The sequence below is a fragment of the Podarcis filfolensis genome (assembly GCF_964270895.1).
Source record: "Podarcis filfolensis genome assembly, chromosome: 14".
Lineage (NCBI taxonomy): Eukaryota > Metazoa > Chordata > Lepidosauria > Squamata > Lacertidae > Podarcis > Podarcis filfolensis.
The window spans coordinates 4,459,092-4,477,968 of record NC_139616.1 but is presented as its reverse complement, the minus strand read 5'-3'; the positions used below and the strand labels follow the sequence as shown (position 1 = coordinate 4,477,968).

General features: G+C 46.0%; 1 protein-coding gene across 5 annotated transcripts in view; it reads right to left on the bottom strand.

Moving 5' to 3' along the window:
- The window catches only part of TLN2 (talin 2), a 171,130-nt gene that overhangs the window by 48,975 nt on the left and 103,278 nt on the right, over positions 1–18,877 (bottom strand). For all 5 annotated transcript variants that reach the window (XM_083586092.1, XM_083586096.1, XM_083586094.1 and 2 more), the window contains exons 17-27: positions 17,859–17,957; positions 16,679–16,846; positions 15,448–15,742; positions 13,880–14,046; positions 13,469–13,597; positions 12,524–12,637; positions 9,440–9,553; positions 8,514–8,648; positions 7,339–7,467; positions 5,668–5,770; positions 760–968 (exon numbers count right to left, since the gene is read on the bottom strand). In XM_083586092.1, coding sequence (XP_083442218.1) covers positions 760–968; positions 5,668–5,770; positions 7,339–7,467; positions 8,514–8,648; positions 9,440–9,553; positions 12,524–12,637; positions 13,469–13,597; positions 13,880–14,046; positions 15,448–15,742; positions 16,679–16,846; positions 17,859–17,957 — 1,662 coding nt within the window. The remainder of the gene's footprint in view (positions 1–759; positions 969–5,667; positions 5,771–7,338; positions 7,468–8,513; positions 8,649–9,439; positions 9,554–12,523; positions 12,638–13,468; positions 13,598–13,879; positions 14,047–15,447; positions 15,743–16,678; positions 16,847–17,858; positions 17,958–18,877) is intronic.

The window sequence follows — 18,877 nt, the reverse complement described above, 5'->3', positions numbered from 1 at the left end:
TTTAAGCAAGATGTACACTGAGATAAAACATGTGTTAAAAGCATATCTCTGCAACAACGTGCATATTTAAATATTAATATTTCACCAAATAATGTAGAACTCAAAGAATCATAGAACTACAAAGCTGGAAGGGATCCAAAGGGTCATCTAGTCCAACCCCCTGAAATGCAAGAATCACAATTCCTGGGCCTTCTTTCATTGACTTCTCCAGGCCTCTTATCACCTTGTGCCAAGCACTTGTCTCTGAGCTGCTACTGACAGACCATCCTTAAGAGCTCTTCTCCCCGACACCAGAGGGAGGCCTCCAGCTGAGAGGAGCAGAGGGCACACAGAATGGGGGCAGCAATCACCTTGTCCTGCAGAACTGTGTCTTTAGCCACTTGAACCACATTCTTGGCCTTCAACACCAACAGGGTGTGGTCATTGGCAACTGCTTTGGCAAGATGGAAGTGGCATGGACCACAAGAAACTCCTCCATCCATCCCTACGCTGCTTTAGGTACAGATGGAGATCAACTTTGAACGAGCTAAGACAAATGCTTCATGGGAATGAGACAGGTTGGAGAAAGAATGAGGCATCTGCCTTGGGTGGCAGATCCCAGGCACCACTAAGGGCAGCAGAAGGAGAAATGGATGGACGGGTGTCACAGGGCACAAGCCACTGAGACAGGCTCCTGCACAGACTTTGTTGTAGTGAGTGGGGGCTGAACAAGAGCACAGTGGGGGCCCCCAAATCCCTCTCCACTTCACCCAGCCTCACCTGGGCCAGCCTCTGTTGGCTTTCTGCATCGCCAGGAGCCACCAAAGCCTGCTTTGCTTCCTGGATGAGCATTGCTGAGCCTTCCATGACATCCCGCGCCGAGTCCAACATTGCGTGGGCTGCTGCTGGGTCACTGGTGGATGCGGAAACACCTCGGGCCGCCTGAGCCAAAGTCTTCAAGGCATGTGCCGTCTCCCTGGCAGCAACCCCTAAATTAAGATCACATTGAGCATATTAGTAATACTCAGCTCCGGCCAGCTAGTTTCTCATTTTAATTCACATTTAATGAAACAATGAGAACCAAAACACAGCTAGGCTTTGAAATTTGCACTGTTCTGGATTTTGTGGTGTATTCTCCAGCCAAAAAAGGTCTACAAAAATGTATATAGTGGTGAAAAATAATGCAGAGAACTCCATTAGGAAAATCTGCTTGCAAAAATGCAAGTTATGAGAAATGTGCATAAAAACTATTTTCATGTGGATGCAGAAAATAGGGGAAACTGGACTTCAACTTTGAAAAATGAGGAACTGAAACAGAAACTTATATTGACAGATTGGTCCAGCCCTCTTTCCAGATCACAGAAAGCAAATTTCCCCATTAGCAAGTGGGATAACCTCATTTTCAATGAGAATTCCTCACCAGCATCCACGAGGATAGAAACCCATTGGGGATGTGGACTGATTGTTTCTACATGCCCTTTCACCTTTTGACACAAAAGTATTCATTTTTTATATTTTCATTTTCATAAAATATTCAAGGCACCAAATGGGATTTGATAACTTTGAAATGTGATAAAATCCAGCGATTCAGCTAGGTTCAATTCTTCCACAGCCTGGAGCTCTCCAGATGTTTTGGGCTGCAACTTCCATAAGCCTTGGCTGGCAAAACCTGTTTCCACTGATTCACTCACTAACACAGGAAAACCCCACCTCCCATGCCAGTCTGCCATACTTCAAATGTTGGGAGTGACACAGAGAGCAGGCCTCAGCAGACTCTTAGTGGTTGACCAGGCTCATGGAACATGGCCAGTGTCAGACTCAGTAGGGACTCCAAGCTTGTTCTCTGCTCCACTGCAGCTGCTGACCAGAGAAAGGAACAGCAGGTCCTTCAAGCCAGGCCACTGTCACCACAGCCGAGACTCCTTCTGGTCACCAGGTGATGCCACAGAGCCAATCCCAGGCCCCCACCTGCTGCAAATATCCAAGGTCGGTGGATCCAACGCAGTGCAGATGCAGCAGGGACACCAGGATTAGGACCACCTGTCTTCTATCTGCCTACAGCCTGATCCTGGTGCTTGCCAATCCTTGGAATTGAGCTTCCACAACAGCAAGCTTCTGGGTTAAACAAGATTCTTCAACAACCCAGCTTGACAGTAGTTTCTGCTTCACTGAAAAGCTTGTCTAACTACCACAACATCACAGACTGAAAAGTGATGAGCTAAAGATACCAGTAGCCTGCGTTGTTGGGGCTTTGCAGGGAACTGATTTCTCATCAAGAATAAATGCTCTGATCCACAGAGTGCCTGAGATTTTGCGGAAGCTTCAACGCTCTACTCACCACACCCCCATAACCCTGTGTTAACCAGCCTGGGCCCTTGACACTGTAAACAGCTTTTTCAATCTTCTGTCCTGTTTCAAAAGCAGTTTGCAACACGGCACAGAGGAACAGCTATTTGGGAAAAATCTAACGGAAGGCTCCTTTGGGGTCATGGCATTGTTTCTTGAGACCCTGGCTGTTATAGCACTGAGCAACCACCAGGGCACTGGGAAGATTCGCCTCCAATTGCCCAGCTTCCCCCAATTTGGAGGTGAGCTTTCACAGGGAAGAGAAAGCGAAGAGGAGGAGGAGGAGGAGGGAAGAAAGAAGTGGAAATGCTTCCTTTGTAGAGGAGGAAGGAGACAAAATAACAAGGCCTGTTTTGGTACATTTTTGCTTTCCAGAATGATAAATATCTACACAGTTATAAATCCTTTAAGCTTTCAGCCTAACAAATATAGGAGCTGTCCTCTCCCAAGTGAAGAGCATTCAAACCATGTGGGAGCCTTACTGCTGCAATCCTACACCAACACTGTGAGACTTAACTACCAACTGGCTTTTCTCCAAGCTGAGCATTTCTGCTTACAGAAACAAACATGATCCCTGACCTGGATCACAACAAATAAAAAATTGATAGCAGCGATAGCGAACAGCTTTTAGCCAGAGGGCCAACCCTCTGATGACTTTATACCGCCCACACACAGAGGGCCCACAGCCTGTCCTTCTCAGCAGAGCTGTGCAAATCATGCTCTCTGCTAGTAAATTATGTTGAATGGAGGGGGGCAATTTCCAGCTGCATCAGGGCACTGGGGTTTGCCTGCCTAAACTGCATGCCTACTTTAAAATAAGGTAAATTTTCCTGCTGCTGTCGTAATTGGTGAGGTCACTGGGGTAGCAAAAAAAATTGTTGGGGGGAGGGGAATCAAGTTCCCGAGCTGGGGATTAACCACCCTTGATTAAGGGTGTCAGCAAAGCATAGGTGTCAGGCCAAGTCAATGCTCCCAAACATAGCTGGATGCCAAGGCAAAGCTAATGTAGTGGACATGAAGCATGTCAATCAATATATCCTCTCAGCCAGCCAAGTTGTCTGGTAGCATTTCTCAAAATGGAGGGTGTCAGGGAACTGCCATCGGAGCCAGAGGCGGAGGGAAGGCTCCAGAGGGATGCCGGAGAGGGTCCCAGTAGGGAGAGAGGCAGCCCATCTGCTGGCGAAGGAAATCAGCATAACACTAGTGGAGAAGGGGGGCAGATGGGGGAATTGGAGAGGAGGCTCCAGGACTCTTCACCGGAGACCAGCGGAGAGAGCACGGGTCCTCCGCTGCCCACACCCTCCCTGCGTAGAAGACTTCCGCGCAGGGAGAGTAGGAGGAGACTTGGCGTCAAAGAACTTCTGTGCTGGAAGAAGTTCAAGAAACGCCCACTGACGGATTCTGCCAGCGATTGAGACAGCCACGAAATGAAAGGCTGTCCAGATAGAAAGGGTTCAACCAGGTAACCTAGCCAGGAGTGGCGGCAACTTACGCACGAGCAACCCCTAGAACCATTACAGAGGGGTTTCTTAATGCCATATTTTCTTTAAAAATTGTTTCTTTATCTTTCACAGGTGATTCAGAACAAGAAAAAAGAAAGTTATATAGGTCCCTCCCCTTCCAGAATTAATTCCGTATTTTAGGAATTGTTACTGATGCACAAATGTCAGCTCCCATGTGCCAAGACTCTGCATCTGAAATGAAACACAGAGCCATCTTAATCCAATTATATCCACTTCAAAGCCAAAGTGCAACCGAAATCTGTTCAGTCCCATTACCAAAAGGAAAGTTGCTCTAATGAGTTGTATCAGCTGGATTCAGAAATCCCCAACTGGACTAAGCACTGAAGACAGAATGTAATTGACACAAGAGCATTTTAATGGCTACAAGAGCCTTTTTGCCATTCAGCCTGCAATTCCCCAAGGGCAATTCCCCAAGCCTTTCATATACTGAAGGAGACGCTTTGGTATCGAATGCATTTTCATTTCTTGATACAGGGACACAACTAGTGTCCTTTAAGGGAGCAAGGTACATGGATATTCATGTCACATTGGAACCACACACGAGTCTTCTTGAGAATGCATATTTTCCCCCCCTGCCAGAAACTTGTTCCCAGTAATTCAAATGAAGGGTTTCAAAAAGAGGATAGTTAGCTAACAGAAGTCAGGAGATGGACTTGTTGCTGAGGTAGCCAAATGTGGTTTCCTCTAGATGTTTTTGGATTACAAATCCCACCATCCTTGCTGGTGCTGATGGGAGTTGGAGCCCAGTGACATCTAGAGGACACTATCCTGGCTACCTCTGATGTAGATCAACACAGTAAATCAGAGATGAGGCTATATTCAGAGCAGAAAAGTAACTGAGGGAGCACATGAGCTGCCTACACCCCCAGATCATCAGAAGAACCCCCCCCACCCGAAGACTCTTTGCGCTCTTGTGAGAAAACAGATGAGAACAGCTGGGCAGCCAGTTCTCCTCCTTGAGATAATGTGCAGGGTGTGCTTTGCTGGGTAGCGCTATAAAATATTATTAGGGAACTTTAGGGATTATTAAGGTAAAGGTAAAGGGACCCCTGACCATTAGATCCAGTCGTGGCCGACTCTGGGGTTGCGGCGCTCATCTCGCTTTATTGGCCGAGGGAGCCCGGTGTACAGCTTCCGGGTCATGTGGCCAGCATGACTAACCAGAGCAGCGCACGGAAACGCCGTTTACCTTCCCGCCGGAGCGGTACCTATTTACTTACTTGCACTTTGACGTGCTTTCAAACTGCTAGGTTGGCAGGAGCAGGGACGAAGCAACGGGAGCTCACCCCATCACGGGGATTCGAACCGCTGACCTTCTGATCAGCAAGTCCTAGGCTGTGTGGTTTAACCTACAGCGCCACCCGGATGGCTTTAAAAGAAGACTGGACAAATTCATGGAGAAGGATATTGATCACTACTGGCCATTGTGGCTCTGCTCTGCTTCCATGGCTGGAGGCAGCAATGATTCTGGATGCCAGTTGATAGACACCACAAGAGAGGAGAGGACTCTTGTGCTCAAATCCTGCTTGTGGGTTTCCCACAGGCATCTGGTTGACCACTGTGAGAACAGGATGCTGGGCTAGATGGGCTATTGGTCTGATCCAGCAGGCTCTTCTTATGTTCTTATAATATTGCTATTTATTTATACAAACACTGCTATGACACTTTTCATCCCCACAAGGGCCCCGCAAAGCAAGAAAAAACACAACAATTAGAAAATGTCTTGTACAGTAGCACCAGTACATTTGCCATAGTCAATGAGCTGCTGATATAAATAATGTGTGTTTTCTTCTGCCAAGCTTTGCGAGTGGAGGCCTACCTGTATAGTGTTCATTGCCTTGTGCTGCACAAGTCAGCAGTTGGGCCATTGAAGAACCGACTGCTTTGGAGGTGCTTCCCAGGTCCTGAGCACATTTTTCAAGCTGAATGCAAAAAAGCGATGCGAACATTAAGCAAAGGTAACATCACGACCCACCACCACACACACACATTCCTATCCCTCAGCTCATGGAACATTGCAGTCACTGACCACACAGAAGTCTTGCACACAGCAGTGCTTTCTAGAAGTAGTGCCCATGCTATGGGACACAGTTCAGTTTTCAAGTTATCCTGGTTATTAGCTCTTTCAAATAAAATAGTTTCCACCTGGAGCCAAAAGGAACACAGAAATGGATCTAGGGAAACTATTCCACCGCCTAAGCTCCACTGCCGAGAAAGCCCCATCACTTGTAGGAACCCATGTAACCTGCAAAGGTGGGAGCCATCTAGATTACAACCTCAGTAAATGGATGGGCTCAGCAAAGGGCTGTTGCTTGAAGGAAGCATAGATGGACCAATGGTGTGAATGGCAACTCTGCATGCAAAGATCTCTGTCTGAGACTTTGGAGATGTACTACTTGGCAGAGTGGGCCATTCTGGGTGATTGATTGGTTGGTTGGTTGGTTGGTTGGTTGGTTGGTTATTTATTTATTTATTTATTTATTTATTTATTTATTACTCATCCTCCTGCTCCTCTAGTGGGAGGTGGTAATCATATCTCCAATGGAAGGGAGTTCTATTATTTAGGAGCCACTACAGGAAGGCCCTGCTCTGTATCACTGCCAAATGGACAATGCCTGTCAGTGGTACCACCACCAGGGCTCCAGTTGGGACATACTGGGGAAGGCACACTCCAGTATTTGGGCCCTAAGCAGTTCAGGTCTTTATGAACTAAAGTCAAAGTCTTAAACCAGGCCCTGTGGCATTTAGGCAGATAGTGTATTTCCTTAAAGTGTACTGTGGCTCCACCTAGGAGCATCATACAGTAGACAGGCTGCAGAAGTCTGCATTAGATGTAGGTTCTGGATGGTCTCCAGGGGCCAGCCCCAAACTGTAATCCAATTGTGAGGATTCTGCACTAGCTGCACCTTCAAGGGCAGCCCCATGCAAAGCACACTGCAGTAATCCAGTCGTGAGAATACCAAGCATAACAGTGGCCTGGTCCAGTCTAGGAATGGCTGTAGCTGGAAATATTTTATCTATATATTTTTGTGTTTTTGATATTGTAAACTGCCCTGTTATCCTTGGTTGAAGGGTGGTAATGAAATTTAATAAATAACCACTCCTTGTCACTGAAGCCACTTGGGACACAGGAGGCAGGTTAGAATCTGGCAGAAGTCACAAGTCACAAAATATTAGCAATCTGACTCAGGAAAGGCTGCCCATAAAAAATGAGGAAAATGAAGACCGTTTTGTCCTATGGCCACTCGTTTGTTTTGTTTATTCTGTTTCAAGCACACTTGAAATTGTTCAACCATCCAGCACCCCCTTTAAATAAAACATATGTTTGTGTGGTTGGAAGGGGTTATTTTCTTATTTTTTGCTCTTGTTCTTGCTTTTATTATTTTTTGTGTTTTTATTTTGTATTTTTATGCTGTGAACTGCCCGGAGATCTTCAGATGAGGGTGGTTTACAAATTCAACAAACAAACAATAAATGCTGTCCTGTTTACAGTTTCTCCTGGAAGTGGTTTCAACTGCCCGTCAATGGCTGCCATCTTTGCATCCTGCAGCTCATTTTTGAGTGTTTGAACAGTGTTCAAGGCAGAGTCGATTTCCATGGGTCCACAGGCTTCATGCGCCTAGGCAGGAGAAAGATGAAGCAGAAAACAGGCTTATTATCAAAGCTGCTCTCCAACCATTCTGACTAACAGTCATGCTCACCCTGTCCACACGTGGCATTCAAGAGTTGCCACATTAAAACAGAGATGCATGTTGGAAAGAAAGTATCACAGATCAAATGCTTCAGCTAGACCAGGGGTCAGCAAACTTTTTCAGCAGGGGGCTAGTCCACTGTCCCTCAGACTGTGTGGGGGGCCACACTATATTTTTTTGGGGGGGAATGAACTAATTCCTATGCCCCACAAATAACCCAAAGATGCATTTTCAATAAAAGCACACATTCTACTCATGTAAAAACACGCTGATTCCCGGACCATCCGCGGGCCGGATTTAGAAGGTGATTGGCCCCAGGCCTTAGTTTGACTACCCATGAGCTAGACACTTCTTCAGTTTTATCTGCTTCAATGGAGCCAGTTCTGGTGTTCAGCTACAATCCATGAGTTGTTGAATACATGAAGAGTGAGCAATAGAAAAGAGGCACATTCAAGACGTCTCAGCACAAGACTAATAATCTAAAGCCTGGCTGGAATGTGTCCATGAACTGGGATAATGCTTGCCTGGATGTAGAGTGTGTGTGTGTATGTCTGTACATAAAACATTTGTGCGGCTGAGATGTACCCTATGATACAAAAGTAAGAGTCACACCTGTTGCTCCACTCACTTCTGCACCTGGACTCACCCACCTTTTCACCTCTGATTCCCCCTCTCACAGGAATGTGGCCCTCAGAAAGCTGTCTCTAAAGGAACGTGGCCCTTGGGCTTAAAACGTTCCACCCTCGATCTAAAATGACCTGTCCAAGTCTTGAAAGGGCCAATTACTTTGAGAATTAAAAGTCTCATGGATGGGGAACCTGTAGCTTTCCAGTTGTTACAAAACTCCCGCCATCTTGATTATTGAATGATAGCTGGGAATGATGGGAGGTGGGGTCAAGGCATCATCTGGAGGGCTACAGGTGCCCCATCCCATCTGTAAATGCTTTACTCAAGAGTTGGGATGCCTACATACCTTTTGGGAGGCGGTCCTTAGCTCGGCAAGGCTGGTGGCAAGATTCTTGGCACACTGGCTCAATTGCATCGCCGCAGCCTGGTCTGCCACTGTAGGCACGGCTGCTTTAGCGGAGGCCACCATTTTGCTCCCCGGCTATTTAGAGAATGACAGAAGAGAAGACAGAGTACCTATGGACCATTTGTCCACGGAGCTTATGCATGCAACATCACCAGGGAGACAAACATTTCAAAGAATCCAGATTAGATCTGGCACCTGATTAAAAAAGCCTAAAAGTGCAATCCTATTTGCCCACCCTCAATCCAACTGAACACAGTTGGTTTATTTCCAGGTAAGCAGGTATAGGATTGCAACCTCTGTGAATTAAATTACTGTTTCAAAATGAAAAACTATTTCTGAATGACAAAGTATATTTTCTTGGTTTCTATACTACTACTACTAATAAATTTTTAGTCCACCTCCCTCCCCCCACAAAAAGTCCTCAAAGCACCTTACAAAAATGAACATAAAACCATCTAACACCCTGTGTCAGATCCAGCTACACCCACCCCACTAGAAGGTAAGCAGAAGATTAAGAGCCAAAGGTCTGAGAAAATGTAAATGTTTTTCCTGGCACCTAAAAACAGGGAGTGATGGTGCCAGGCGAGCCTCCCTAGGGAGAGCACTCTGTAAGCTGGGAGCCACCAGTAAGAAGCCCCGCACATGTGTTGACATCTTCTGCGCCATCCTCAGAAAGGGTATACAGAGGAGGGTTTCAGATGAAGAATGTTGGGTCTGAGTAGATTCACGTGGGGAGAGGTGTACTGGGTACCTGAGCTGCATAAGGCTTCACAAGTCAAACCAGTACTTCGAATTGGGCCCAGAAACGAATTGGTAGCTAGTATACTCAGGCTGGGGTTAGTGTTCTGTGCTCTTGTTGACTGTACCTGGAGGAAGATTTGGCTGGAGTTTATCAGTGCAAGTTGAGCACTCAAGTCCTCTGCCTGAGCCTGACTTCCACGCACTCCCTGGACAAGCTGTGGAATGTGATCTGCAACATTCTGCAGGGAACAGAAAGAGGGAAGAAACGTTCAGGATTCAACGGGATCCCCAGCCACACACACATTTGCTGCAAGGAAGTTCCAAATAGTTATTTAAGAGTCTACCATAAAATTCACCAGTAGAAAAATAAATAAATTGCTGCTTTAAAACATAATCAACAAAATTGAAACAAATAAACAAAATTAAAATAGAATTGCATACTCAGAAGCAGCAGCTTTAGAACAAATTGGGTTTGTTTCTTTTTACTACCAGTCAGTGTCCTCTTAATTTTGCTTCAAAAGCTCCAGAGGAACTCTTCTGCAAATAAGTCAAAACTCTGCCTATAATGGTCCAGTCCAGTGAGGGCATATGCATGCACCACTGAATAGAGAACGATGTGCACAGGTACATCTGTTACACATTATGCCTTCCCCAGTTTATTTACTCCGACTGGGTTCTCAACAGCCCCCTCAAAAAAGCTACACTGGGACCAATCTGCTAAGGACAAGCTATCAGCAATTTTGAGACTGGGCTTTGTGTGTGCAGCCCTGACTGCTGTGTTTGTGTAAGATGGATTGGGCAAAGATGTGGCACATCGCCAGCACAACATGTGGCCTTCTTTCTGCACCTCTGCAATGATCAGTTCTGGCCTCAGGATTTTCTTTAATTGCCCAGGCAACCATCGCCAGAAAAGGAAAAAATGCTACCCTTGGAGTGCACTATGAGCTCATTTCACAGATTTGTTTGGATACAGCAGTGCTATCGTACCACCCAGGGATCTGAGATAAATGCAGAGCTGTCCTGTGCTGTCAGAGCATTAAGCCCTGGGATTATAAATATGCATCCAGCATGTTTCGCGTTCTCCCACTTTGCCTCAATTCCGCCATGAGCTATTTGTTTGGAACGAAGACAGACCTCTGGCAGTACAAAAACCAAATCTCTTATGCACAATGATCAGCAGCATCTCATAATTTCCATACTGTAACTCCTTGAAAAAAGAAGTCTAAGAAAACCACATGCAATGATCATTGGGGGGCGGGGGGGAGAGAGAGAGAGAGAGAGAGAGAGAGAGAGAGAGAGAGAGAGAGAGAGGATGGGATTTCCCATATCACTAGACCAGCCTTGATGGCACACGCCTTTTCAGCAGTGGAACCCTGATTTTTTTTTGGGGGGGGAGGGGAGAACCCTCCTTAAAGAGACACACCTGGTGCAGTCCTTTCAGCACTAGGTAAAGACTCCCTTGGGTACTGTGACATTTTATGAGATATGTTTATGCCTTCCACTGCTCTTTCATTTTCTGATTTTGAGCTTAGCTCACATCTTTATGTTTGCTTGTTGGTTTTACACTGATGTATTTTTATGACATAAGTACTGTAGTTTACAGCATTAAAACATGAAACTGTACAATGAAAACCATTAGAAAGTTAAGACATAAGTTGATTAACCATTGTGGAAGGATGTATTCTTCATTGCCTGCATAGGCCTGGCGGCATAGAAACATGTTCATTAGGTGTTTAAAAGTTGGCACAGAAGGCGCCTGCCAAATCTCTAGTGGCAGAGCATTCCAGAGGACTGGGCAGATGACACTAATGGCTCAATTCCTTGTTATTGTCAAATGAGCCTCACCAACTTGGGAAATGTCCAGTGATGCTCCTACAAATGATCTCAGTGATCAAACTGGGATAGAAGGGTTCAGGTGGCCCCCAAAGTACCCTGGACCCAAGTTGTTTAGAGTTTTGTAAATTAATACAAGAAACCTGAACCTGGCTCAGCAGTAGATGGTCCATCAGTGCAGCTGTTTTAACAATGATGTCACATGTTCTCAACCAGAAGCTCCCATCACCCACTTGATCTTAGCCAAAAGGCTGAGAAGCTCCCATCAACAATCTGGCTGCCACATTCAGTACCAGCTGGAACTTCCAAACCGGGACCAAGGACCAACCCACATAGAGCACATTACAGTAATCTAACCTCAAGGTTACCAACACACGGACTACAGTAGTCACCCAGTAAACTGGGTGTGAATAATTTTATCCACACTTTGGTGCGCTGCCCTGGAAACTTTTGATGAAGAGCAGATAAGAAACATTTGAAATAATAATAATAATAATAATAATAATAATAATAATAATAATAGTTTGCTTAGTCCACCTTTCTGTCTCCAACAGCGGACACCGAGAAGCAAATGGCCTTTCATTTCCCCCAGAGATATAGCATGGGGATTCCATAGAGCTACAGCTAAGAACGGCCAGCAGACCTGCCTCCTGCCTCCTTATAAAGCTACCAGACATCTTGCAATTCACCTCCAAGCAGCGGAGTTAAAGGTGGTGGCTGCCAGTGCAGAATCAACTGCAGCCAACAGCTAGTCTCAGGCTGCCTCTGATTGTCCAGGCTAGAAGCCAACTTCTCCCCAGTGTGAGCAGAGGGTATTCTTGTGGCCCTGAAGATGAGACTTGTTTCCACGTCTGTTGCATGCAGAAATCCATGGAATTGTCTGTCATGCTTCAAGGTTGGAGAATGGATGAGAAAACTCAGAAATAGGGCTATTCACTCAGTTAAAGAAACCTTGGTGGATTAACTGGATTCACCTATTAGGTGTGCATAAATTTACACACGGTACAAACAATGGTGTGAGGTTGTGGTTACTGAGCAGCAAGGGAAAAAACAGTGTCCATGCTCAGTTGTGAATCAAGAACCAAAGTTGTGCAGATGTCACTCCTAGTTCAGCTTAAGCCAGCTTTTTCCAACCAGCGCTGGCCAGGGATGATAGGAGTTGCAGTCCAAAACACGGAGAGGACACCAGGTTGGGGGAAGACTGGCCTAGGCAGCGCCCTCTTGCCCTGATTCCCTTAGACCAGGGATGGGGAAACTGTGGCCCTTTAAAAAATGTTGCTGAACTCCAACTCCCATCATCGATGAGCGCTGGTCATTCTGGTTGGGGAGGAGGAAAGTGGTGCTTAAGAGTATTTTGCCATCTCAAGCTAGCTTACCTTACAGCTCTGGACAAGTTGCTGGTGGGCTGCCGTGTTCTTATTTGAAATGGCTGCGTTCTGTGAGGCTGCAATGGTCTGAGTTGCAGCTGCTGCTGCTTGCTTAGCAGCAACCTGGAAAAAAGGAAATGCAATTAAGCAGAGGGTAAGAGAGACTGAGGGCAATGGGAAAATCTGTGATTTGCTGCAGATCAGTTTCTATAAACACACCTGTAAGTTTCTGTCTTGCAACATGTATGCATACTTATATTTACTTGTCAAAATGAAGAAACATCTGGAGGCGTTTATTTGTGTGCAAAAGGACAGGAAGTCTGTTATTGAAAAAAAATAAATGCTGGGCTGACCATTTGCTTGAAGTCACCCTCCCTTAATTATAAGTATATATTAGCTCCCCTTTGCAACTGTTTTGCACCTGGCTGCCTGTGGTGGATTTAGGGGTTATACTCAGGAACAAAGTAGATCCCATCAGCCTGAAGTCTGTCTACACCTGCATAAAAGTCTTGCAGTGGATAAGAGAGGGTGATTTTGTCAGCTGGGCAGGAAAACAAAATGCTTTTTTCTCTGCCCTCCAGGCTACGTTGGAGCACACCTTCGCCAACATGGTGCCCCTTCAGCCCATCACGGCTGAAGCTGATGTGATTTGTAGTTCACAGGTGGGCAACCACATTTGGTCAGAGCCAGATCTGAAAGCGGCCAGCCCTCCACCTGTCAATCACCTGATGCCACATGACAGGTACAGTAAATGTAAATGCATGGCTGCAAAGGAACACTTCAGAGGGTGGTCAAAACAGCCCCACAGGTCAAGCGGGAAAGGGTGGAGGCCTCATCAGCCCCACAGTCTGCAGTTGTAGTCAAACACATCTGGAGGCCACCAGGCTGGTGAATGTTGTGATGTTCCTGATTGGGAAAGGTAAACAAGAAGAGGTTCCCAGGCTGTATTCTGACCTCTAATCTATTGACAATTTTCTTCTTGATGGCATTCTGAGCGGCTGCATTGGTGGCCACTCGCAGACCTTCAGCTGCTTCACGGAGCCTCTGCTGCTGGTCCTCATTGTCTGGGTTTGCGGCAGCTCCCTGGCAGAATTGATCACATGCACATACACAGAGGAAATAGGAGAGAGAGAGAGAGAGAGAGAGAGAGAGAGAGAGAGAGAGAGAGTTTGAAGTGCTGCCGCTTACAGTATTGAAAAGGAACACTTCTGATGCTCTGCTTCAAACCAGTTAATGTTTTGCAGGGATTTCTACTTAGATGCTGCATGCGAATGTCATCTAAATGTATATATCTATCTAATCCAGCCATCCCTCTAATTCATCAATCCATAATTCCCCTTCAACCTGGCAAATTGTGCTGAGTACCTTTGCAGCTTCAACCATCCGGGCTGTTGAGTCAGCCAGAAGTTTTGCAGCTGCCAGAAGTTTCTTGGAGTTTTCCATGTCTATCTCTGCCTCAGCATCCGACCTCATAGCGTTCACAAGATCCGAAGTTGCTTGAGCGAGGACCCTGGCCTGCCGTACCATTTCACCTACAACAGTATTGAGTTAAAAATCTGCTTTTTATCTCTCCTTTATCCCTCAGTGTTCAGTTCAGACACATCCCTGTCCTTCCTGACCAACTCTTGTGACCATCGTGATGGGATGTTTGGAACACATTTGAAAAGCACCACAGGCTGTTTTAGTCATATCTATTTGTTTATGAAAACATTTTTGTAGCCCCTCCTCACAACCGTCTTTACATTACAAGGAAACATCTATAGGTGCAAACACAAAGTGTTGCCATGATAAGATGAAAACGCAACTAATAACTTAGGCAGAGAGAAGTGAATTAGAAGCACCTAAACGAAACTCCAGCTAAGGCATGGGAATGCAAGAGTGTGCCAAGATGTCACCCGGGGCAGGGCCAGACTGTGCTCTGAGGGGAAACAATCCCAGGGAAAAGGTGGGCCACCACAGAAAAGGCCCTACCTCCACAGGCTGTGGCAGCACCACCTGGAGGCATCCCCATCTGACGGTGTGGCTCTTCACAAGAACCTCCCAAGAGCTCGTAAACCTCCCATCAAATCAACTTGCCATGACAGGAACCTTTCATTTCCGTTTAGATTGTGCAAAGTTTTGATTTTCATATTAACAAATATCTGACCGTTACTCAATCTTTCACCATTCTAGGCATGCTATATTTTCTCCCTCTCTTGGACCCAGCTGGGACCACCCAAGGAAGCCAAATGTTGGAAGATTTAAGGAGGATGAAAGGAGGTGCTCCTTCACATGGGCTGTGTAGCAATAACCTTAAAAGAGGACCAGACAAATTCTTGAAGCTATTGGTGGCAAGTGGTTTTGTACTACTTCCAGGTATCGCCTCCAAATATCACTTGCTGGGAGGAATCACAAGTGGGGAGAGGCCCTGTTCATTTGTTTGGGTCCTACTGGGGGCTCCCCATAATGACACCTTGTGGGCCACAGTGGAAAGCACAGTCGGATCCAGCTGCAGGGCTCTTCGTAAGTTCTTTGAGCGTGTATCTATTTCCCGAAGGACAGGGATGTAGCATTTCCAAATAAATAATGTTCCTGAATGTACTGTAACAAACACTACTCGGGACTTTATACTCATTAAGTGCTGTATATACAGTATTTATCACTGTGTGCATACAATACTTGTATTCTAGCAGGCATTTTAAGTAAGTTGTACTAGGTCAACTTCACCTTCTTACCTGTGGTCTTTTATTGACCGAGACATCATTTTATTACTGTTCTATAATGGTGAATGGCAATCTACAAATATCGGAAACAATAACAACGCCAGGCACTTAGATAGCACTGTATATAATCCGTACAACAACCTTGCAAGGGAGGTCAAGAGCAATACGAAAACTAACCCCCCACCCCTTTGGCCCCAATCAAGGCTGACCTGCCACATTCAAGCAGCTTACCAGCGTCCCCCATGGAACTGAAGATGCTCTCGGTGACACACATGATGGTGTCGGTGGCCTGGTCGTAGCGCCCAATGGGCTCCCCCCGGCTGGCGAACTGGCGGACGTGCTGCAGGAGATCGTTCAAGGCTTGGCTCACCACACTGGCGGCTGCGCTGACCTGCTTGAGCAGCTCGGAGTCGTCTGTGGCCGCCTGGCAGGCTCGGACACAGTTTTCCACAGAACGATCCACCAGCTTCCCGGCCTCTATCAGCTGCTCCTGACACACAGGGGAGCTGATGGTAGGGCTCACGACCTGTAAAGGAAGCACAGCCGCCATGTTTGACACAGGAGAGCTGGCTGTCCCACCCTCACTTAGTCTTGACGACAACTCTGTGTGGGAATTTAGGCCGAGAGAGGGACTGAATGTCCCAAGGACGCCCAATGAATTCTATTTATTAGATTTATATCCTGCCCTTTATCAACAGATCTCAGGGTGGTTCACAAGAGAAGAATACAAGATAAAAGCACAAATAAATAGAAACAACTCCCATAAATACATTTAAAAGGCTGTAGAGTAGAATATTGATCAGCCCAAGGCCAGGTCGAAGAGGAACATTTTTGTCTGGCGCCTTCAAATAGATAATAAAGGCACCAGATGAACATCCCTGGGGAGAGCATTTCATAAACAGGGAGCCATGGCAGAAAAGGCCTGTGTGTCTGTTTTTTTGTAAGCCACTCCATTTGAGGGGTGGGATCAATAGAAGAAAACCCTGCTACACAGGATACACAGGTGGCGGTGGGAGGTCTTGGGCCTACTGCTGTCTTGCGGCCTAACCCAGAGGGAGCCAATGGGGGCCTCCAGATGTTGCTGGATTGCATCTCCCATCAGCCTCATTCACCCAGTCCAATGGCTGCAATCCACATTAGGACAGTATCAGAATGTTGAAGACTGTGCTAGATATTGTCAACATCCATTGAGGAAACAGTTTGCACTCTCCGGTGATGCTTATATTTTAAATAAAAAAGCACAGCCCCAGATGTGTTCATGGATCATAGAACAACAGAGGTGGAAGGGATCCTGAGGGTCATCTAGTCCAACCCTCTGCAATGCAGTTATCACAGCTCCTGGGGCCTTTTTTATCAACTTCTCTGGGTCTCTTTCTGCCTTGTGCCAAACTCCTGTCTACGAGGAGCTACTGAAGAACTATTCTGCAAGGGTTCCAACCTCCCACCGACACCAGAGTCACACCTTTGCACAGGCCACCAGTTGAGAAGTGGAGAGGGCACACTGCGTGGCAGCAGCGATCACCCTGTTCTGCAGAACCGCGTCTTCGGCCACTTGGGCCACATTCTTGGCCTTCAGCACCAACATGGCGGCGGCATTGGCGACTGCTTTGGCAAGACTCATCAACACATCCTGGAGAAGGCGGAGGGTCAAGGAAGAGATTCATGCTTAGTTCACTTTTATCTCTGACACAAACACATCGTTTTATCATCACAAAGCATATGCCAATGATAACACAGGAACCAAAGAAAGGGTTGCCAGATATTGAAGAGCATAAAATAGGACACATTTGCTGACTTCTGCTTTTAACTATGGATCGTTATGACGACTCTAGCCATGAAAAGGGGGTGTGCCTTGAAAAAAGAGGACATATAGTCACCCTGAGTTCCATTGGTCAGTCGAGCCCCATACTGTCTACACTGACTGGCAGTGGCTCTCTAGGAGTTCAGGCAGGAGACTTTTCACATGCCTATCTGCAGATGCCGGGGATTGAACCTGAAACCTTCTGCATTCAAAGCAGATGCACAACCACTGAGCTACAGCCCTTCTCCTGTTCTGAAAGCTAAAAGCCAAAGCACTCTTTTTAAAATAATAACGACAGAAGTTAGGAATAATGGTGGTGGTAATAATATAAAGCTAAAGGTGAGAACAGAAAATGTACTTATGGTACTGAAAACATTTCTATTGGGGCCACAATATTTAATTGATTAATTGGTTGCATTAACCAGTTTTAACTGACTAAAAATGGCATTCCTGATTAACAGGGCAGCTGATAAATATAAAGCAGAACTGCTTGAAAAGGCCGAACCTGAAATGCACCATCTTAAAGGAGGTATTCTCAGTCATAAACAGGAGCAAAACCTCCTAGACCAATCTCCCAACCCCCTGCTTAGTGTTTGTATAACATCTAGAGACAAAAGCAAATAAAATGCTTCTTCCTTCAGAAATATTGCTTTACCCATACACAAATTTTGCCCATGTGCAAATTTAAATCAACAGAGTAATGGAATAATCAGCTAAAATTCAGAGGAGTAACCAATTGAAAACTTATTCAGGGGAGTTGTGGCTCTGAATTATACATGCTCACAGCAATGTTCTACTCAGATCCAAGGTGGAAAAGGAACAGCACAGGAGATGCCCTCACCTGGAATCGTTCATCGGTTTCATTTTCTCCGATCTGTCTGAGAAGCTCACCGCTGGCTTGCCCGATGCTCCCGGCTGCTGTCAAGACCGTCTGGCGAGGCTAGTTAGGGGGGAGAGAAAGAGATTATGAAGTTAAGCTACTAGGTTAATACAAGGAGGTGAGGTTCTCAGATCACTTGTTTTCCAGAACATCGACAGAGCATGTTGCTGCACAGAGCAGGCCTCTTATCCAAAATGAGCTTATCCAACTATAGCCTAAATACACAAGGCATCATCATCAGCCAGGAAATTCTTTCTTCAAGTCTCAGTCTTCATTTACCCATCCTCAGTCTATTATTAACTTTACACCTTTTCTTCAGTCTCTTTTCCTCTGAGCTTCCTTGTCCCATTAATGCCCCTACATCACTTCTTAGGTCTTCAACCTATAAATGTGCAAGGTTTTAATCCCAGCTGAATGAACAGTTTCCCTTCCCTCATAGAAACCAGACTGCAAAACTGTTTGGTTCTTTGCACAACTGAACATGACTTTAGCCAGTCAGCACCAGAGACTTCACTGCCATAAGTGCGATACATTATCAATTTTCAGGAAAGCAAGAGAAAACTATCATTGTGTAGAGGTATGTACTTAGTACTCATTCCAAACTCCTTATCCCTGCAATGCCTTTATTAGGTGAACCAAAATGTCACAAAATAATGTGTAAGCTTTCAGGTTCTCAGTAACTCTTCCCAGAACTCTTGCAGAGAACTCCAAAGCTTGCACACTATTTGTGAAGTCTTGGTTGGCCTAAAAGGCAAATTCATGGAGGAGAAGGCTACTGGTGCCTCTGCCTCCACTGTTGGAGACAGCGATGCTTCTGAATGCCAGCTGCTGGAACCCACAGGAGGGGAGAATGACTCCTGTGCTCAGACCCTGCTTTTGAGTGTCCCACAGGCATCTGGTTGGCCAATAATAGTATTACCTTAATATGGCACTTCCTGTTTTGACTATCAGCCTTACATCCTTCAGTACAGCGAACGTGA